The 16,763-nt window shown below is 43.9% G+C and overlaps 1 protein-coding gene across 1 annotated transcript in view; it reads right to left on the bottom strand.

Moving 5' to 3' along the window:
* The window catches only part of LOC115158746 (tyrosine-protein kinase receptor Tie-1-like), a 23,990-nt gene extending 7,462 nt beyond the window's left edge, over positions 1 to 16,528 (bottom strand). Inside the window, 18 exon segments of the mRNA XM_029708033.1 lie at positions 1,232 to 1,422; positions 2,409 to 2,519; positions 2,694 to 2,904; positions 3,613 to 3,771; positions 3,773 to 3,807; positions 4,440 to 4,730; positions 5,073 to 5,375; positions 5,691 to 5,828; positions 6,295 to 6,453; positions 6,713 to 6,857; positions 7,059 to 7,204; positions 7,316 to 7,444; positions 8,259 to 8,399; positions 8,756 to 8,887; positions 12,179 to 12,334; positions 12,485 to 12,595; positions 12,747 to 13,055; positions 16,179 to 16,528. Of these exon segments, the coding sequence (XP_029563893.1) occupies positions 1,232 to 1,422; positions 2,409 to 2,519; positions 2,694 to 2,904; positions 3,613 to 3,771; positions 3,773 to 3,807; positions 4,440 to 4,730; positions 5,073 to 5,375; positions 5,691 to 5,828; positions 6,295 to 6,453; positions 6,713 to 6,857; positions 7,059 to 7,204; positions 7,316 to 7,444; positions 8,259 to 8,399; positions 8,756 to 8,887; positions 12,179 to 12,334; positions 12,485 to 12,595; positions 12,747 to 13,055; positions 16,179 to 16,221 (2,910 nt within the window). The 5' untranslated portion in view covers positions 16,222 to 16,528.
* Between the last annotated feature and the right edge of the window lie 235 nt (positions 16,529 to 16,763).

The following is a 16,763-nucleotide window of genomic DNA, read 5'->3' as shown; positions in this document are numbered from 1 at the left end:
AGGAAAACTACAAACAATGCATGCAGGGCAGAATTAGGCCAATATCCACTAATAATAAAAACTCAAAAAAGAGCAATTAAGTTTTGGAAACATCTAAAATACAGTGACCCCCTCTCATATCATTACCAAGCCCTGCAATGCCAAGAGCTGAGCAAAGAAAAGAGTCCCCTCATCCAGCTGGTCCTGGGGCTGAGTTCACAAACCTGTTCTACTAACACACTGAAGCCTCAGGACCAGAACATCCAATCAATCAGAATAAACCAAATTACAACACAGTCAAAACAAAACTACATTGCTTATTGGGAAACACAAGCACAAACACAAAGCAAAATGCAGTGCTATCTGGCCCTAAATCGACAGTACACTATGGCTAAATATTTGACCATGGTTACTGATCAAAACCTTAGAAAAACCTTGACAAAGTACAGGCTCAGTGAGCACAGCCTTGCCATTGAGAAGGGTAGACACAGGAAAACCTGGCTCCCTGTAGAGGAAAGGCTGTGCAACCACTGCACAACAGCAGAACCTGAGACGGAGCTGCATTTCCTGACAAAATGTAAAAAAATATAAAACAATTAGAGAGTGTCATTTCCCCAAATTTGAAATCCTTATTCAAGGTTTTAAAGACCTCTCTGATGAGGATAGGCTACCCATCCTGTTGGGGGAGGACGCAGAGAGCTGTGGGTTGGCAGCGCACTACATTGCTGCCTGCCATAAGTTGAGGGACAGTGTCTGACAGACCAATAAACCTGCACATGTCCTCAACTGTATGATTATTGTTATTGTTGAATGTATGGTTATATTGACCGTTGGTTATTGTTGTTACTGTTGTCCCGTTGACAATTTTTGATTCTCATTTTTATTTATTTTTTATATTGTAAATATCCAAAGTAAGCTTTGGCAATATGTACATTGTTACGTCATGCCAATAAAGCGAATTGAATTGAATTGAATTGAGAGGAGAGTGAGGAGAGAGAGGAGAGGGAGGATGAAGATGACATCTGGGAATTATATAATTGAAAATGTATGCTGAGAGGAAAACTACATAAACAAAGATTCTCTGTCACATTTATGAATCATCATTTGTGTATTGAAGCTTGCACAGCTGTAAAACAATTAAATAAAAGTATGCTGCCAAACTTGGATATGAACCATATAGAATTGGCAACTCCCCTCCCAACACAGGGACACATCTTTAGAGTTCACAGAGACATCTGTGTGTATACCATACCTGTTTGTCACTAAGGTAGTGCATGCCAGTTGCCACGTCGACGGCGAACTGCAGCAGCTGTTGTGAGGTGAGGGTGGATGCGGTGCCATGCTCCTTGGCAAAGGCGGGGTCTGTCTCCAGGACTCGGCTCTTACGCAGAAAGTCCAGCAGGTTACCATAGGGGGCGTACTCAATGGCAATGTACAGGTACCCTACACAGGTAGAGAGAGGCAGTTAGGGAAAAGTGAAGGAAGTTTATGATTTACTTGTACACTTTATGGAGAAGGTTGCTAAGGGAGATACCGTATGCATAAAAGTTAGCCATGGAAAGGTAGGAAGGCAGGAACTGAGTATCATAATGTAACCATAGAAATATAATTCTAGATCTGTGTTGTAATCATCATTATTCTATCGAGAGAGGGGGGGAGAGAGAAAGAGAGAGAGAGAGAGAGAGAGAGAGAGAGAGAGAGAACCAGCATTAACCAGCCATTCTGGTTTCTCTTTCAGGGCTACTTGAGAACCAGTAGGATTGTGAAACACAGTGCTTTGGTAGGATGTATTTTTTCTCATGGTTGAGTTGTTTTTGTAATCTCCCTCTAAAGTACAAAGAGAAACAGGCAATTCAATTATGTCCCGAAACCATCAGATGTGGTATGGAAATTGAAATGTCATGCTCAGAGCTTGGTCCCAAGGCTCTGTATCACACAGATAGATATGCAGCAGCGGAACCGTTTGCTGATGTGGCGTATGGACAAGCAAAACAAATGTGATAGTGGAAATGCTTGTTGCAGATAGACAGGGTTTGTTTGGGTTGGACGACACACAGTCGTGTCCAGGTGCACAGCAGAGGATCTGTATGCATCCGGATAACTCAGGATATTAACCACTTCATGCCCTGCATTTTGGGCTCAGGCAACTAAGCAGTATGGAATCAGTACTGAACAAATACAAAGTTGACCTGTAGGTTTACATAATGAAGTGTAACAAACGTTCAGCTTGACATCTTAAAATCACTATTAACATGCTATAGCAAAACATCAAATAATACAGGCTTATTTCTATCAACTTGCTTCAAAACTCATATTTAAAAGTATTCCCTTGAAGAGGGAAGTATTATTATATTACGTCCAGTAGTATTATTACAGTGTCAATTAAAAGCATGTAATTCCCCACTCTGACCAGTAGGTGGGAGACTCACCCCTGTTTTCACAGGCTCCTATGAGGTTGATGACGTTGGGATGCTGGCCCAGTTTACACAATACCTCCAGCTCTCCTGCAAAGTCCCGGTGGTCATTCTCAGAGGCAAACTCTGCTCAAAACGAAACACAGCAAACATAGCAAGTTACAAACAGGTACAGAGAAAGAAGCTTGTTCAATTTGACCCCTGGCTTGTTGTCAGAGTTTTTAGTGTGTGTGTCTTTGTGTGTCTGTGTGTGTCTGTTTTGGTGTGTGTGCCTGCGTGTGTTTGTGTGGTACATACTACCTTTCAGCATCTTGATAGCAGCGCTCATCTTGGCCCCATCCTTCTTGATCATGGCCTTGATGACCTGGCCGAAGTTGCCCTCTCCGATGACGTCCTCGAACTTGATGTCATCCCACTCCAGGATGGGGTAGGTGAGGGACTCGGCGGCAGGCTTGGGTCTCCTCGTCAGGGTCAGGGTCCCAGAGTTAAACTGCAGGATTGTCTCCTCTCCCTACGGGTTGCAATGATTCATTTATTTCGTTTTTAATCAGTCAAAGTATAAACATTTTATATATAGAGAGGTTTCTAATAATATGTCGCTATGTATAATATAGCGTAAAAGGGGATATATACACTGTACAAAACATTAAGAACACCTGCTTTCCACAGTATAATGGCCAGATGAGTCCAGGTGAACTATAAGATCCCTTATTGATGTCACTTGTTAAATCCACTTCAATCAGTGTAGACGAAGGGGAGGAGGCAGGTTAAAGAAGGATTTTCAAGCCTTGAAACAATTGAGACATGGATTGTGTATGTGTGCCATTCAGAAGGTGAATGAGCAAGACAAAAGATTGAAGTGCTTTTGAACGGGGTATGGTAGTAGGTGCCAGGCACAGTGGTTTGTGTCAAGAACCGCAACATTGCTGGGTTTTCATGCTCAACAGTTTCTCGTGAATGGTCCACCACCCAAAGGACTTCCAGCCAACTTGACACAACTGTGGGAAGCATTGGAGTCAACATTGTCCAGCATCCCTGTGGAACGCTTTTGACACTTTGAAGAAGCCATACCCCGATGAATTGAGTCTGTTCTGAGGGCAAGAGGGGGGGCAACTCAATATTAGGAAGGTGTTCTTAATGTTTTGTACACTCAGTGTATATTTAGTGAACTAGTTAATGACTGTGGTATGCCGTGTCTCTCTCTCACTCTGTCTCTCACCGATCCAGACTGGTAGGTGAAGCTGCGTCTGCGGTTGAGCAGGGTCTTGCGGATGCAGAAGAGGGCCAGCAGGGCCAGCAGGATGGTGACACAGGTGACCATCACAGACCCCACTACTGCCACCACCAGCTGGTAGCCCTCGCTGCCTGGACGCCCCCCCCACACCCTGGGTGGTTGGAGTGAAGTCCTGGAAGCCTGAAAGGGGAGGGGAGGAGGAGATTAGGAGGTGAGGAGGAGGAGAGGAGGAGAGATGAGGAGGAGAGGAGGAGATGAGAAGGTGAGGAGGAGGAGAGGAGGAGGTGAGGAGGTGAGGAGGAGATGAGGAGGAGAGGAGGATGAGGAGATGAGGGGAGGAGGAGATGAGAAGGTGAGGAGGAGAGGAGGAGAGATGAGGAGGTGAGGAGGAGGAGAGGAGGAGATGAGAAGGTGAGGAGGAGATGAGGAGGAGAGGAGGATGAGGAGATGAGTGGAGGAGGAGATGAGAAGGTGAGGAGGAGATGAGGAGGAGATGAGGAGAGGAGGTGAGGAGGAGATGAGGAAGAGATGAGGAGGAGGTGAGGAGGAGATGAGAAGGAGAGGAGGAGTGATGAGGAGGTGAGGGGGAGATGAGGAGGTGAGGAGGTGTGCAGTGAGAATCACCTGGGCATCTCCTATTTCTTATGTACAATAGTCTAAGTTTCCTTAGTATTAGGCTAAGTATCCTTAGTATTAGGCTAAGTATCCTTAGTATTAGGCTAAGTATCTCTCTCTCCCTCTCTCTCTCTCTCTCTCTCTCTCTCACACTGTTATTCATTTGGGATTACAGAGCGGCGTAATCTAACTCTCACCATCTCCCTGGGTCCTGGCATGGACCAATTTGCTCCACTCCCCCGGTACTTTAGAGAAGGCTCTCACTCTGAACTGGTAGAGAGTACTCCCGTTAAGCGCTGTCACGTCTTTAGCCGTCTTGTTGCCATCGTCAGTATCTACCCAGGGGTGCAGGCTGCCCTGACCCACTGGCTGGTACTCTATGATGTACTTCACTATGCCCCCGTTAGGGTCCTCAGGGGGCTGCCACTTCACCTGCACCGCAGACACAGACAGGGGCAGGGCCTGGACTTTACGAGGGGAGGAGGGACCTGAGGGAGAGGGGAGGACAGGGGGGGAGAGAGGGAGAGAGAGGGAGAGAGGGGAAAAGAGAGGGGAAAAGAGAGGATACATCAGGGTTAGTATTAGTCAGAAGGTGTTATCTTATGCTACATGGCTACATGGCTACATGGCTACATGGCTACATGGCTACATGGCTACATGGCTACATGGCTATTGCTCAATGCTGCACAATGCTTTCATCCTGATTTCCTTTCTTTAATCATGACACACTACGAGGGCAGGTGGGAGCCAGGCACCCTACACCATACATCCACCAATCACACTCGTCAACACTCTCCGCTAAGCCAATAGAAAGAGCTTTTGTTAGTTACCCTGGCTGTTGATGCGGAAGTGGTAAGGCTTAGAGGTAGGCCCCAGACTGCCACAGTTGAGTAGCCTGACGACCACTGTGTAGTCTTGGTGGTACTGCAGGTTGTAGAACTTGGTGGAGAGCACATTGAGCAGGGTGGTCTCCTCTCTCAGCTTCTCTCCTGAGGGGGAGGGCCCAAAGAGCTGCACTAAGAACCCGCTGGCCGCACCCACGGCCCCGCCCGCGTTGCCAGGCAACAGCCAGCGTACGGTGGCGTTGCGGCCCTCCAGCGAACTGAAGTCAATCTCTGGTCGAACCGTTGGCTCTAGAGCAGCGACACAGAACACGCAGTCAGGGAGAAGTCCACCAGCCTGGGATACTTACTCATTCTACTGTTTACTTAGCCTCTGGCTTACAGACTGGCAAAGAACATTCTGATCTGGTCACTTATAGACCTCAGAATTAAAGAACCATTCTCAGATTCAGAACCAGCTCTTAGCTGTCCACTAGGACAAACTTCTACTAACTTCTACTAACTTCAACTCACACACACACACACACACACACACACACACACACACACACACACACACACACACACACACACACACACACACACACACGCTATGTTGTTTCTCACCTGGGCAGTCAGTCTCCATGATGGCCTCAGGCCCCAGAGTTCCCTCCCCTCCCTCCCCAGGACGGGTCAGCTGGACACGGACGTGGTAGCGTGTAGACGGCTTCAGATTCATCAGAGTTATCGGCTCTCTACTGTACACTGAAGAACATGAACACAGAGAGAGAGAGCATCAGAGACCATTATCAATGTAGCATAGGGATCTAAAGTGTATACTGTATAATTAAGCAACAAGGCCCGAGTGGGGCAACACGGAGTGCCTGGACACAGTCCTTAGCCGTGGTATATTGGCCATATACCACAAACCCCAAGGTGCCTTATTGCTATTAGAAACTGGTTACCAATGTAATTAGAGCAGTAAAAATACATGTTTTGTCATACCCGTGGTATACGTTCTGATATACCACAGCTGTCATCCAATCAGCATTCAGGGCTCAAACTACCCAGTTTATAATACATTAGTATGTTGATAATGACAAATTGCCAAAATGTTTTCAGGAAAGGCGATTTTTCCTGTGAAATGGATAATAACGCATGTTGCCACTTGCCAAGATATGTAGTTGTAACTCCCATGACTTTACATGAGCTCAAACTCCACCTGACATACCTATGATGGAGGACCAGGAGTCTCCGGTCTCCATGGGCTTGTAGAGGAGCTTGGTGGAGTCTATGGGTCCGTCTCCTCTGTAGGAGTCCACAGGCATCACCACCAGTTGCTTACTCCTCTTCTCCAGCAGCTTGGGAGGGGTGCTGGGGCACGGCGGCTCTGGGGAGAGAGCAGGTGGGGGTGAGGATGTGGGTGAGACGGGTGATATGACAAGTTTCAACCAGAACATTAAAACCTTTTTATCTACCATTTTTCTCAGTGTGTATTTAGGACAGGTTTCCCACTCAAATTAAGTCCTGCACTAAAAAGTATGTTCAAGTCCAGGACTAGGGTTCCTCTGTATCTAGGAAAGCTGCCCTCGATGTTAAGCACCTCACACTGACTGATCTGGACCAGTAAAATACTTTTCTCTTCTGACCTTTGACAGTGAGGTTGAACTTGCGGGAGTCTTGTCCCCCATTGGTGGAGACCCTGCACTCCCATAACCCAGCATGCTCGAAGGACAGACGGGGGATCTCAAACTGGGCTGTGCTCTTATTGGAGTCCATGGTGGTGCGAGACGCCTGAGAGAGGTCCAAATAGATATTGGTAAGTCTGTATGTTGAGCCAACTGACATTATTATAAAAAATACTGACCTATTTTCATTGTTACAAAAACACTGAATTTCCCAAATCTCACTGACTACACCATCACAGTTTGATTCCCAGTAATGGAATAATCCAATATAAAATAAATACCCTGGTCATCCCTCCATTGCCTCTACCTTGAGCACAGAACTGTCCAGTTTGCGCAGCTCGATGCTGGTGTGGCTAGGCAGGGGGTTGCCTGTGGCAGAACACAGGATCTCAGGGCTGGAGTCAAGGTTCCACTCTAGACTACTGGCCATGTCCAAGATCTGAGGGGCACGGTCTGATCGGGGAGAAACAGATGAAGATGAGGAAGAAGATGCTTGGTAGAGGCACCAGTGGTGTTGATGATGAGGAGGAGGAAGATGAGGAAGAGGAAGTAATGTTTACCTACCTGATTTCTCACAGTGCTGTCCTCTCCAGCCAGTGGGACACTGACATCCACTGAAACGGTTACACACACCCCCGTTCTTACACCTACAGCTCAGGCTGCAGTCTGCCCCGTACATGTCCCTGTGGCAGGCTGGGGGAGAGGGGGAGGGAAGACATTAGGATGGGAATGCCAAGGTGTTGGGGTTCTAATAAGTGTGTCATGAATTGCTTCCTGATCTGGCTATGCATGTTATGTACGTATCTATTTTAACACATGCAGTAATTGTCACGTCCTGACCAGAAAAAGGCCTTCCCTTTGGCTCAGTTGGTAGAGCATGGTGTTTGCAACGCCAGCATGGTGTGTGCAACGCCAGGGTTGTGGGTTCGATTCCCACGGGGGGCCAGTACAAAAAAGAAATAAATCAATTATGAAATGTATGCATTCACTACTGTAAGTCGCTCTGGATTAGAGCGTCTGCTAAATGACAAATGTAAAAAAAAAGGGGTTATTTGTCATTGTAGTTTGGTCAGGGCGTGGCAGGGGGTATTTGTTTTGTGTGTTTTTGGTTTAGGTTCTATGTTTTCTATTTCTATGTTTAAATCTAGTTTTCTATTTCTTTGTTGGGTTTTTGGTAGGACCTCCAATTAGAGTCAGCTGGTTGTCGTTGCCTCTAATTGGAGGCCATATTTAGTTGAGGGTTGTTTCACTTGTGTTTTGTGGGTGGTTATTTTCTGTATAGCCTGGGAGCCTTATGGAACTGTTTTTCGTTGTTTGTTAATTTTGTTTAAGTGTTTTCTTTAAATAAATTAAGAAGATAAGCACTTTACCCGCTGCGCCTTGGTCCAATCCTTATGACGCTAGTGACAGTAATGTTGATTGGTTGGTTGTACAGTACAATCAATATTTATTGGTCAATCCAAGGCTGAAAATACGCCATAACCCTATTTATAACAAATTAACTCACATCTGTTGCAGTGGTTCCCAAACCATCCGCTGGCACAGGAGCATCCGTAAGGGTCAGCCAGGCAGAACCTCAGCCCTACACAGTCCAGCTCTGACCTGCACCACTCCTGGCAGTTACGGCCAAACATCCCCTCTCTGCAGGCTGGAAGGGAATACATTACAAGTTCTAGATTTAGTACAGGACAGGTACAGTTACTTCAAACAGTTTGTCAATAGAATATACTTGCATTTTACACACACCACAAACACACTTATACACACTTATGGGGACACACACACACACACACACACACACACACACACACACACACACACACACACACACACACACACACACACACACACACACACACATACATACACACACTACAAATTAGCAATTGTGTGTATGCGTCAACTTCAAGGCCACAATTTTATTCTTTAACATATTGCCTGTAAACCCCCCACCCCTCCCCCACACACACAACCACACTCACACCCAGACACACCCACACTCACCTGTCTCGCAGCGCATCCCCATGAACCCTGGTGGACAGATACAGTCCCCGTCACTGTCGTGACACACCCCTCCATTGAGACACTCTGGACAGTCCTTGTCACAGTCGGCACCCCACTTCTTACTGGCACAGTCTGGGAGCGACAGCAGAGAAGCATCAGTGGCCAACCCACCCAAATACAAACACCTCATCCATATGTGAATCATCAGACAGATCCTTATAATGGTTAGCAGTAAGAGAGATGCTGCTGGGAGAGGTGTTGGAGGGCCAGTAGGAGGCACTCTTTCCCCAGGGCAGTAATTGGGGACATTGCCCTGTGTAGGATGTCGTCTTTCGGATGGGATGTTAAACGGGTGTCCTGACTCTCTGTGGTTACTAAAGATCCCATGGCACTTATTGTAAGAGTAGGGGTGGTAACCCTGGTGTTCTGGCTAAATTCCTAATCTGGCTTTCATACCATCATGGTCACCTAATCATCCCCAACTTCCAATTGGCTCATTCATCCCTCCTCCTCTCCCCTGTAACTATTCCCCAGATCGTTGCTGTAAATGATCATGTGTTCTCAGTCAACTTACCTGGTAAAGTAAGGGTTAAATATAAATAAAGGTAATACAGGTGTTAATAAGACTATTACCTTAGTACTAACAATGTCCAACCAAAAATGTTTCAGAGAAGAAATAACTAAATGTATTGTCAGGCTTGCATCCAGATGAAAATAGATCAATCCCAGTACAGACGGTATACAATAGATCAATCCCAGTACAGACAGTATACAATAGATCAATCCCAGTACAGACAGTATACAATAGATCAATCCCAGTACAGACAGTATACAATAGATCAATCCCAGTACAGACATTATACAATAGATCAATCCCAGTACAGACAGTATACAATAGATCAATCCCAGTACAGACAGTATACAATAGATCAATCCCAGTACAGACAGTATACAATAGATCAATCCCAGTATAGTCGTATACAATAGATCAATCCTAGTACAGACAGTATACAATAGATCAATCCCAGTACAGACAGTATACAATAGATCAATCCCAGTATAGTCGTATACAATAGATAAATCCCAGTACAGACAGTATACAATAGATCAATCCCAGTACAGACAGTATACAATAGATCAATCCCAGTACAGACAGTATACAATAGATCAATCCCATTACAGACAGTACACAATAGATCAATCCCAGTACAGACAGTATACAATAGATCAATCCCAGCGTAGTCGTATACAATAGATCAATCCCAGTACAGACAGTATACAATAGATCAATCCCAGTACAGAGAGTATACAATAGATCAATCCCAGTATAGTCGTATACAATAGATCAATCCCAGTACAGACGGTATACAATAGATCAATCCCAGTACAGACAGTATACAATAGATCAATCCCAGTACAGACAGTATACAATAGATCAATCCCAGTACAGACAGTATACAATAGATCAATCCCAGTACAGACAGTATACAATAGATCAATCCCAGTACAGACAGTATACAATAGATCAATCCCAGTACAGACAGTATACAATAGATCAATCCCAGTACAGACAGTATACAATAGATCAATCCCAGTATAGTCGTATACAATAGATCAATCCCAGTACAGACAGTACACAATAGATCAATCCCAGTACAGACAGTATACAATAGATCAATCCCAGTATAGTCGTATACAATAGATAAATCCCAGTACAGACAGTATACAATAGATCAATCCCAGTACAGACAGTATACAATAGATCAATCCCAGTATAGTCGTATACAATAGATCAATCCCAGTACAGACAGTATACAATAGATCAATCCCAGTATAGTCGTATACAATAGATCAATCCCAGTACAGACAGTATACAATAGATCAATCCCAGTATAGTCGTATACAATAGATAAATCCCAGTACAGACAGTATACAATAGATCAATCCCAGTATAGTCGTATACAATAGATCAATCCCAGTACAGACAGTATACAATATATCAATCCCAGTACAGACAGTATACAATAGATCAATCCCAGTATAGTCGTATACAATAGATAAATCCCAGTACAGACAGTATACAATAGATCAATCCCAGTATAGTCGTATACAATAGATCAATCCCAGTTCATACAGTATACAATAGATCAATCCCAGTACAGACAGTATACAATAGATCAATCCCAGTTCACACAGTATACAATAGATCAATCCCAGTACAGACAGTATACAATAGATCAATCCCAGTTCACACAGTATACAATAGATCCATCCCAGTACATACAGTATACAATAGATCAATCCCAGTACAGACAGTATACAATAGATCAATCCCAGTACAGACAGTATACAATAGATCAATCCCAGTACATACAGTATACAATAGATCAATCCCAGTACAGACAGTATACAATAGATCAATCCCAGTTCACACAGTATACAATAGATCAATCCCAGTACAGACAGTATACAATAGATCAATCCCAGTACAGACAGTATACAATAGATCAATCCCAGTTCACACAGTATACAATAGATCAATCCCAGTACATACAGTATACAATAGATCAATCCCAGTTCATACAGTATACAATAGATCAATCCCAGTACAGACAGTATACAATAGATCAATCCCAGTTCATACAGTATACAATAGATCAATCCCAGTTCACACAGTATACAATAGATCAATCCCAGTTCATACAGTATACAATAGATCAATCCCAGTTCATACAGTATACAATAGCAATGGGAAGTTCAGTTTATTTTACTGACTCTGATCTTTTCGACTCGTTCAGTCAAAATAACGAATCTTTCAACTAATTTTATTTGAGTCAGTAATGCCCAGAGCACCAGGACCCCCTACTGGTGAATGATGAACTGAAAACTCAAGAGTCATGATTCTACAAGCCTCTCATATGTCGTTCACCATAGGGGGCTTATTGGAGCTGTCATTTGTGACTGAAACGTGTAAAATTTGTTGATTGCTAGGCATACGAATAAGATACTTTTTTGATACATTCGAAGCGAAGTTGTGGACGCAACCGGACTAGATTGTGAATGACTCATGGCGGAATGCATTGCTTGACTGCTGTGAGGGTGATAAGCCCAATGTCGTTCGTAAACTGCAGCCCCCAAACGATTTGCTCTCGAGTTGGAGTTTGTTGAGTAGAGGCTGTGTATGTTTGGTTCTACAAAGCTGTGTCCATCATAACGTTCAATAATCAATGAACTGCAGTCATTCTTACACCATCTTCCACTGAGCCGGAAGAGAGTGTATTAATACTGCTGTAGGACTCATTGCGGCCAGCACTAGCAGGTCAAACGAACTACTAAAATGAACGAGTCAATTTGTGTATGTGTGTGTGTGTGTGTCTTTGTGTGTGTGTGTGTGTGTGTTTAATATGAACACCCCTTCTGTACCTCTGACAATCAGCCTCATCCAGGCTCCATTGATGGGACTGTCTCCCACGAAGCCTGCACTGTAGATGCCCTCGTTGGCATGAGCCACGTCCTCAAGGGTTAGTACAGTCGTACTGTTGGACACATCACCCCAGTGGGTCATGTAGAAATAGTTTCCTGGTGATAGAACACAGTATGAGTCAGCACATCATTAATCAATGAATCAAGCAATTGGCTATATTGCCATGTCATTTTCTCATTTAGATGAATCTATTCCCTCCATCCATCCATTCCTCCATGCCATCCCTCCCTCCCTCCGTAACTCACCATTGTACTTCCAAGTGACATCTCTCCTCTGGGAGCTGAGGACTTGCATGGCCAGGTGGACTGTGTCCCCTCTGTTAGTCGTCACTGTGAGGTGGACCGGGACAAAAAGACCTGGAAGGAGCAATACAGAAGAAGATGTGTTCTCTCTCTCTCTCTCTCTCTCTCTCTCTCTCTCTCTCTCTCTCTCTCTCTCTCTCTCTCTCTCTCTCTCTCTCTCTCTCTCTCTTCTCTCTCTCTCTCTCTCTGAGAGCCTCTTCCTTACCTTTGCTGTAGTTGTTGATGAGAGTGACTGTGACCTGGTTTCTAGTAGGACTAGTTCCCTTTGATGCATGACAATAGAAGATGCCCGTCTGGTCCACTATACCAACAAACTCATTGGCCACCACCTCCTTGGTCTTGGGCCTCTTGACGCTGTATCGGGACGGTGAGGGGAGGATGAGAATGCTGTTGTCCTTCTTGATGTCCAGGTCTAACTCTGCTGCGTCCCGCTCCCCTATGAGGCAAGATATGGAGAAGCGCTGAGGGGTGGAGGCCTCGGCGTTGGAGATCATCGTCAGGTCTGTAACCGCACCTGTATGGACGAGATGGCATCACTCACATGATACAGTAATCTACACTATTATGAGATAAAACAACAAAGGGAAGCTACAGTAGTAATCTACTGATGTTATAAAAATCAGTTCATTCATTCTAACTCAAACAAACAGTACTAGACCTTAGGGCAGGGGTATTTAAATCTTACCCTACGAGGTCCAGGCTATTGCTGGTGTTCTGTTCTACCAGATTATTAAGAATGGGGGAAAAAAGCAATGGAACTGGCTTCGAGGTCCAGATTAGAATTTGAGGGCCTGAGGGCATAACGCTACAACCTGGGGACATATTTCAGTTCCAAACTGACCTAGAATCAGTGCCCCCAACATAAATCATTAGGAGCCAAATAAGAAAACACATCATATATGGTGGCACAGAAATGGTGCAACATAAATCCGACATCATTCCTGTTCTGTGGCATTTGAGCCCTGATCCACGGAACAATAGAAGGAAACAGGGATGAGCTCCTGCTCTCTCAGGAGGATGCATTCTGCACTCCCCTTGAACTTTTATAGTAGCCCATAACTTGTTGTGTCAAATCAATTCTGATGTTCAGAAATCTAAATTACAGTTGCCTTGCATAGCCTACATTATATCCTTCTTTCTGGGGCTTAAACATTCAGTGGAAATGATTACAACATCTAATAAGCACCTTGAGTAATGTAGCTTATACCTATTTCAGACAGAAGGTGTAGTATATTACCTGTAAAAAATACCAGCCAATGTTTATATGGGCCCCTTTCAAACAGCCCCTTATTGACCACTTTCTTGCATGTATACATACCCCTTTTATACATATCAGTGGGTAACTGGGAAATTAGGACGCGAAGAGGGATGGGGGGGATGTTGTTAAACCTTGGGGGCTGTTTGTATTTCAAACAGGGAGGTCTTAGCCTAGTGGTTAAGAGTGTTGTGTCAGTAACCGGAAGGTCGCTGGTTCAAATCCCTGAGCTGACTAGTTGAAAAACCTGACGCTGTGCCCTTGATCAGGGCACTTAACTGTAATTGTGCCTGTAAGTCACTCTGGATAAGAGCATTGGCTAACTTAATAAAATGTAAAAATGAAAGCCAGAAAAAAATAAAAACAAAATATCCCAAAGCTGTGGATTTTTTCCATCCTCCACCTGTGTGAAGGTCATGCCACGCTTTGTGTAAGAGCTATTGAAGACCGAAATCGTAATATATACAGTATACAGTTGAAGTCGGAAGTTTACATACACTTAGGTTGGGGTCATTAAAACTCGTTTTTCAACCACTCCACAAATTTCTTGTTAACAAACTATAGTTTTGGCAAGTCATTTAGGACATCTACTTTGTACATGACACAAGTAATTTTTCCAACAACTGTTTACAGACAGATTATGTCACTTATAATCACTGTATCACAATTCTAGTGGGTCAGAAGTTTACATACACTAAGTTGACTGTGCCTTTAAACAGCTTGGAAAATGTCATGTCATGGCTTTAAAAGCTTCTGATAGACTAATTGACATCATTTGAGTCAATTGGAGGTGTACCTGTGGATGTATTTCAAGGCCTACCTTCAAACTCAGTGCCTCAGCTTGACATCATGGGAAAATCTAAAGAAATCAGCCAAGACCTCAGAAAAAAAGTGCGGACCTCTACAAGTCTGGTTCATCCTTGGGAGCAATGTCCAAACGCCTGAAGGTACCACGTTCATCTGTACAAACAATAGTACGCAAGTATAAACACAATGGGACCACGCAGCCATCATACCGCTCAGGAAGGAGATCCGTTCTGTCTCCTAGAGATGAACGTACTTTGGTGCGAAAAGTGCAAATCAATCCCAGAACAACAGCAAAGGACCTTGTGAAGATGCTGGAGGAAACAGGTACAAAAGTATCTATATCCACAGTAAAACAAGTCCTATATCAACATAACCTGAAAAACAATCAGCAAGGAAGAATCCACTGCTCCAAAACTGCCATAAAAAAGTCAGACTACGGTTTGCAACTGCACATGGGGACAAAGATCGTACTTTTTGGAGAAATGTCCTCTGGTCTGATGAAACAAAAATAGAACTGTTTGGCCATAATGACCATTGTTCCGTTTGGAGGAAAATGGGGGAGGCTTGCAAGCCGAAGAACACCATCCCAACCGTGAAGCACGGGGGTGGCAGCATCATGTTGTGGGGGTGCTTTGCTGCAGGAGGCACTGGTGCTCTTCACAAAATAGATGGCATCACGAGGAAGGAATATTATGTGGATATATTGAAGCAACATCGGAAGACATCAGTCAGGAAGTAAAAATTTGGTCGCAAATGGGTCTTCCAAATGGACAATGACCCCAAGCATATTTCCAAAGTTGTGGCAAAATGGCTTAAGGACAACAAAGTCAAGGTATTGGAGTAGCCCTCACAAAGCCCTGACCTCAATCATATAGAACATTTGTGGGCAGAACGGAAAAAGCGTGTGCGAACAAGGAGGCCTACAAACCTGACTCAGTTACACCAGCTCTGTCAGGAGGAATGGGCCAAAATTCACCCAACTTATTGTGGGAAGCTTGTGGAAGGCTACCTGAAACATTTGACCCAAGTTAAACAATTTAAAAGCAATGCTACCAAATACTAATTGAGTGTATGTAAACTTCTGACCCACTGGGAATGTGATGAAAGAAATAAAAGCTGAAATAAATCATTCTCTCTACTATTATTCTGACATTTCACATTCTTAAAATAAAGTGGTGATCCTAACTGACCTAAGACCTGGAATTTTTACTAGGATTAAATGTCAGGAATTGTGAAAAACTGAGTTTAAATGTATTTGGCTAAGGTGTATGTAAACTTCCGACAACTGTATATATATTTTTTATGGTGTGGATTATTCTCCATCCACCCCTGTTTCAGAATATACCATCTTCATGGTCATGGACTGCTTGGTTCAATAGCTATTGATGAGAGAAAACCGAATATCCTCTGAATATCCAGTATAAAACGAATTTTACCTTGGCCAAAAACAAGCAGGCATTGTACATTTGTGTGATCTTTGACTGTGTGTGAAAGGGGTATTACTGTGTTCTAGGATACAATTTATTTAGGGTTTAAAATTGAATGGATCAGAATAAGCTTGTCCCCCCCACTTACCTGACACAGGTATGAGGCACAAGAAGTACAAGATATCAATCATAATTGTAATCCTCAAAACAGCAAAGCGCAAATGAGCAGTGGTTTCTCCAATCCAATTCTTCGGTTAAAAGCGACACTTCTACATTCCGAGTGACGGTCCCCAGCGTGCCAAAGAACCGCGCGTGTCTTTGCGCATTTCCATCAATTCCTGTAACTGTTTTTAACAGTAAAGTAATCCTCGCAGTGATATCTCTTTCCCTATGATGTTCCAGATCATGTCACATTCTCCAAGATCCAATCTGAGCGTTCTGACTCTGGGTGGGAGAGGAGAGGAAGGAAGAGCGTCACGAGGGGAAAGAGGTCGTTACTCTCCAAAAGCCTTGGTTCTGATTTCAGTTGCAGAGTTTTGCATTAGTTTGTGGATTAGCCTACTTTCTACTTGTCATAGAATGTAAATTCGTTTTCCAATCAATTTCTATATTTACACCAAATGCGTTGTTAGCCAAGTCAATAATTCACGTAGGCCTAAAAAATAGCATTTTGAAAAATTATCCTGCAACAAATGTTATCATTGTTTTATGTATTTGCACACTTTTGACGATG

The sequence above is a fragment of the Salmo trutta genome, chromosome 22, assembly GCF_901001165.1.
Source record: "Salmo trutta chromosome 22, fSalTru1.1, whole genome shotgun sequence".
In the NCBI taxonomy this organism is placed as follows: domain Eukaryota; kingdom Metazoa; phylum Chordata; class Actinopteri; order Salmoniformes; family Salmonidae; genus Salmo; species Salmo trutta.
This window is presented reverse-complemented; position numbering and strand designations above follow the sequence as displayed.